At 34.3% G+C, this 5,454-nt stretch overlaps 2 protein-coding genes across 3 annotated transcripts; both read left to right on the forward strand.

Moving 5' to 3' along the window:
* The first annotated feature begins 337 nt into the window (after positions 1-337).
* On the forward strand, positions 338-2,617 carry LOC131646357 (uncharacterized). Of its 2 annotated transcripts, none has more exons than XM_058916417.1 (4): positions 338-973; positions 1,889-2,001; positions 2,143-2,259; positions 2,456-2,617. In XM_058916417.1, the coding sequence occupies exons 2-4, from the start codon at positions 1,921-1,923 to the stop codon at positions 2,615-2,617; spliced, it is 360 nt and encodes a 119-aa protein (XP_058772400.1). In that variant the 5' UTR covers positions 338-973; positions 1,889-1,920. The 2 variants fall into 2 exon arrangements, with proteins under 2 accessions (XP_058772400.1, XP_058772399.1); XM_058916416.1 differs by having other exon boundaries at positions 1,919-2,001.
* On the forward strand, positions 2,618-5,059 carry LOC131649479 (putative BPI/LBP family protein At1g04970). Its single transcript, XM_058919240.1, has 8 exons — positions 2,618-2,756; positions 2,845-3,045; positions 3,129-3,242; positions 3,637-3,737; positions 3,860-3,975; positions 4,326-4,469; positions 4,566-4,741; positions 4,845-5,059. The coding sequence occupies exons 1-5, from the start codon at positions 2,697-2,699 to the stop codon at positions 3,885-3,887; spliced, it is 504 nt and encodes a 167-aa protein (XP_058775223.1). The 5' UTR covers positions 2,618-2,696; the 3' UTR covers positions 3,888-3,975; positions 4,326-4,469; positions 4,566-4,741; positions 4,845-5,059.
* Positions 5,060-5,454: the final 395 nt, after the last annotated feature.

The following is a 5,454-nucleotide window of genomic DNA, read 5'->3' on the forward strand; positions in this document are numbered from 1 at the left end:
TACGCTAAAATTGTCCACAGCTCAGAAAGTGTGGCCACATATATGATTTGGCCATGGTTTTCGAATCGTAGACTTATGTTATAAAATATTAAATCCGGAGTGTGAAACTGTGGCCTTTCCTTCAATTGCCACAGTTAGACAACTGCAGATATTTTTAGCCGCAAAAGAAAAACCGTGACCTTATAATTTTGACTATAAACTGTGGCTCAAGCCCAAAAAATTTTACTCCGCCAAAATTTCCCCCTATTTTTTTAAGTTTCCCTCTAATTATTTTCTTTTCTAATTTTTTTTAATTAAAAAATGAAAAAAATATTGAAAATTGAAAATGTAACTAAAATAATTTCTCCTTTTCAGTTCCTCACAAAACATTTTCCCTTCTTTCTCTCCCAAAACCTTCGTCCCTTCTCTCTCACCAGAAACCCTAGTTCATTCTCACCTTCATTCCATAATAACCATTAATCCTTGTTCAAATTCCTCACAAACTTCATCACTAACAATAACTAATACCATCACTTTTGACCAACACCCAACAAATTGTACAAACCAACAGGTTCAGCCCTAAAGTCATTTACGAGAACAGGCTCTCCACCATCAACATTCCTCTTTCCAGGTACTACAATAGTGTGACTGGGAGCAAAAGCAACAGCACAGCCCGTCTGTTCAGCAGTCTCAGATTCGGTCACAGCCATCAATTCCTCTTATCGTCCACCTCAACCGGATCGAGGAACAACCTTAAAAAAATCACGAAGAGCAGCAGCCTTCAGCCAAAACCGCACATTCTCGGATCTCTGACGTTGTTCCGCCGTTGCCCGCTTCCGTCATCACCGCCAGTTCATCGACGAACCACTCGCACACCAACGCTTCACCGATTCAACACCACGCGCGTCTTCCTCTCCCACAGATCTGGCCGCAACACTCCCTCTGACGACTCTTTACCAAACTTGATCTGTTTTCTGTTGTTCATTCAAGCAAGGTGTGTTGTTAATCTATCTAAATCACACAAGTAATTTTTGTGCCCTAGTCCCTTTTATTTGAAAATTTAGTATCGATTCTTCCACACAGAGCCACCACCATCTTCGTTAGATCTTTGACCATCGAAGCCTCTTGATTTGTTTTAATTTTGTTTTGTTATATTAATCTCTGTTAAGACTTCAGACACTCAAATAAAAATATTATATATTTGTATATTAATTGGAAACATGTGTGTTTAGTAAACATGTGTCCACTAAATTTTATATCTCAAAAGAATAGTAGTAAAAAGGGCTTGGTTCAACATCAATTTCTGAGATTGGATTGTACATAAAAACGGATAATGTTTCTGATCAGTGTAGTAGTTGGCAGTTCCGTCATCATATTTGAGTAGTCCATATACAGTTAGGATCATAAATGTTGATGATAAATGCATACACAATGAAATCTATTAATAAATACTAGTATTTCCGTAACAACTCGTGTTATTTTCTCTGCTTAACAAACATTGTTTAATCTCCTCAAACCCTACTCTTATCAGAAACATTATCTGTTTCTATGTATAATCCAATCTCATTCACTTTCATTATCAACGATTCAAATCCTCAAAAACATGACAAACAATAGAAAGATTGAGTTTATAGATTAACAATATGGAGCGAAGGATTTTGGTGGCTGTGGATGAGAGCAAGGAAAGCATGTTTGCACTTTACTGGTGCATCACTAATCTTATTCATGAGACTTCAAATGTTAAACTAGTTCTGCTCTATGTCAAGCCAACTCTTGCTATACAATCTGTCATTGCAACAGATTAGTTTTAATCTCTTCATTCCAGTTATAAAATTGTTTGTGTTGTTTGCGGTTACTAGTTTCTTTCCATATTTTGACTAATTTCGTTGTTGTGATTTCATGTTTATAGGGTATGTATTTTACAATGATGTTATTTCAGATATGGAAAAGTATTACATTGGATTGGTTGATTCAGCAATGGAAAGAGCTGGAGATATTTGCAAGAAACTGCATTTAACTGACGTAGGAGTTTTTTTATCCAAGATATGTCAATACCTAATGCTACTAGACAGAATCATCGTAGCATTAGTTTTTGACAATATCGTGCTGTGATTTTATCAAACTCATTTATTATGTGTCTGTGCTGACAACATGTTTGTGCAGATCAAAATGGAGAGAGTAGTTGGGAGTGGAGATGCCAAGGATGTGATATGTAGAGCAGTTAAGAAATTTGAAGTTGATACTTCGGTTATGGGAACTCATAGTTATGGATTCTTTAAGAGATATTTCAACTAATTCTTCACCTTTCTTTAATTAAGGATGTGATAAAAATGAACTTCATCTTGGGAATTTGCAGGGCTTTAGTTGGAAGTGTAAGTGACTAAAGGAAACTTAAAATAGATGAGATGACAATCATCTTTTTCTTTTATTCTGAAACATGGTTTAAAGAATAATTTTATTTTCATTATTTTAACTTAGGTCTGGGGATTCAACAACTCGTATTTGGATGATAGATGAAGGGAGATGCAAATTTGATTCCAGGATTGACCCTCCTAATGTATTGGTGTTGCCACACCCTAGGGGTATAAACAATGAAAAGAGTAAAGATGTCACTACACTTGATTGGTTTATTCAGTGAGAGAAAGGGTGTTTTAGTACCTTAAGGTTACCATAAAGAATCTGATGACATTTCTGTTTCAAATGGTGATTTACCAAAGATGATTAACATTTCAATACATGAAAATATTTTCAAATCGGCCTTGGAAGTTTACTTTGCAGTAAGTTTCTGAATTCTGTAGATACATTTAAATTATTATAAACTCAACTCAAGTATAGTTTTGATAGTTTATGCTGTTCTTGCCTCAGGCAGATGCTTTGCATTGGATACTTGATGAACTACCTAATCAGTCCGTTTTGAACACTGCTGAATGGAAACTCATCATTCCTCAATTATACAAACAATATCCAAACGATGACATGAATCTTAATATCTCGGTATCTTCTCCACCGGTTATAGAAGTGTCTGATCAAGATATCGATGCTACCGTTTCGCATGAATGTAATTCAGGTAAGTAGCAATAAATTCATTCATCTTTTTCACATATGCTACTTGTTAGTCATTTATATGAATCTTTTTATCCATTTTGCAGTCATTGACATCAACTGTCCTAAAAAAGGGAATTCCATTGCCGATTCTTAAGGGTTTCGCCCTTAAGAACGCGCGAATCATGAACACTCCGCCGTGGATTGTGTTGTCTAGTGATGTAACCCATATCATTTTTATCCCTTTGTTTAATACTCATGATTTTAATCATTGATTGATAAATATGTTAGTTAGGTTTTCATTTTCTTCTTCAAGTTCTTATTTTACTGTTGTTATTGAGCTTTTTGAGACATAACATGTTTTAAATTGAAGGGACTGCTTATAATTTGTTTAAGAGAAGTTTTGTTCTTTTGTGGCTTTTAGGACTTTTCTCAGGAACCTTGTTGCTATTTAATTTTATGAAAGAGAGATACTAGGTTTCTTAGTTAGTATACTGAAATGATGTAGGTGTAGGTAGTGATGTTTAAACTCAACAATTAGGAATTAATGAGTTTTTTTTAATAGTAAGTAACTTATGGTTTTGTGTTATTATACTTGTATTATTTTGTGAATAGGTGAGGACAAAGTTATTTGGGGCAACAGAAGCTACATACTCTGGATATACTTGTTATACTGGTATAACAGATTTCGTGCCACCTGACATTGAATCTGTTGGGTAAGTTTTCCATTTCTCTAACTTAAAAATGCCTATTTAATTATACTTTCTAGCCTTCATTTTTTGTTAATGAGAAAAAGCATAACATGTTGAGAAGCTCACTTGAACTTCTTTGTTGAAAGGTATCGAGTATTCTTAGGACATAAGTAATACTTTGTATCTTCAGACGTCAGTTCTGGAAAGATGCAATGGTATGCATTTCACCAAGAACCTGCTGGCGGTATTGACACCTCAAACGGTATGTACTCCTAAACCAAATGTGACATCTATCAGAGGACCCTTTGCAAATATAAAATATTCTTGATTCTCCGTTATAAAATCAAGACATAGATAGTGATTAGCAATATTAATAAACCGAACTGAATGTTTCAACTGGTTGAATCATGAACTAGCCTTTCCCACAGTTCGTTTATTTAGGAGGTTTGATTGCAGTTCAAGTTGACCATGACCTAAGAGTCTCATAGTTCAGTTATTAATGTTTAATAAATAGGTTAGAATATCACGAAACATGACACTCTCTGGCCATGTCAAGATCCGCGGTAAAAATTGATTTTATAGAAACCTCACTGCAATTGATTTTATAACCAGTGAGGTGCATTGACATGGTTGTTCAACTCTGGTGCAACTCCAGTTCTTGACTATTTCAATGAAGCAAGCACTGATATGGTTGATTATCACAACTCTGTACTTTTTACTGCTCTTCAATCTCAACACAACTACCTCAGAATTCAAGTAAGTAATTATGTACTTCTAATGAGTATATATATAGTTATATACAGTATATATATAGTTAAATTGTTAGAAACTTGACATGGTTGCATGAAACAGGATGATACATTAGAGGGAGAGGTAGCATCTGTGGATATATCTACTAAAGATAATCTGAATAATCTGGTGAAAGCTGGTGAGAATTTATTGAAGAAAAAATTTACCAGAGTGAATCTAGATTCAGGCGTATATGAAACAGTTCCTGATAAAGGCACCATTCAGGAAGAACTCAATAGGTAAAAATTGATTTTATAGTAACTTATTTATTAAACATTAATAAATGAACTATTCTAACCTATTTTCAATAGGTAAAAATTGATTATATTTATATGTTTGCAGGTTTGCTAGTTTACTGTCGGAGATAAGAAAAGCGAAAAAGTCTAAGCATCAAAATGGCAAGTGAATGGATGATCACTAAATTGAATATGTCAATCCATTGCTGAAGCTGTATCTTTTATTTCTTTGCTTAATTAATCATTTCTGTAAGATTGTGATGCAAGATTGTAACATTTTAAACTTCTTTAATTATGAATAAATAATTGTTGTTTGATTTTCAAAAATTTGAAAATAATGTTTTATTGATAGCCACCACAAGTATAATTAATAAAATATTTATATAATGTTACAGAAATAAATTGTGGCAAGATTAATGGTTTAGAATGCATAAAATATAACCGCGGTTTTAAATCTGTGGTCATAACCAAACCGTGGCTATATCTTGAACCAATACTGTGTTGTAACGTTAAATTGAAACCGTGGCTTTACCATATAGCCACAGTTTTGCAGTCATGGCAAATACAAACCGCGGCCTTAATCAAGCTACCTAAACCGTGGCTTAAAAAAGCCACGGTTGTCAAAAAGGCGTGGTCTATACCAAAAAACCGTGGACTTTACTTTAGGCCACGGCCGTATACTCAACAGTTGGATTTCCGTGGCCAAACCGTGGCCT

The sequence above is a fragment of the Vicia villosa genome, linkage group LG2 (assembly GCF_029867415.1).
Source record: "Vicia villosa cultivar HV-30 ecotype Madison, WI linkage group LG2, Vvil1.0, whole genome shotgun sequence".
Taxonomy (NCBI): domain Eukaryota; kingdom Viridiplantae; phylum Streptophyta; class Magnoliopsida; order Fabales; family Fabaceae; genus Vicia; species Vicia villosa.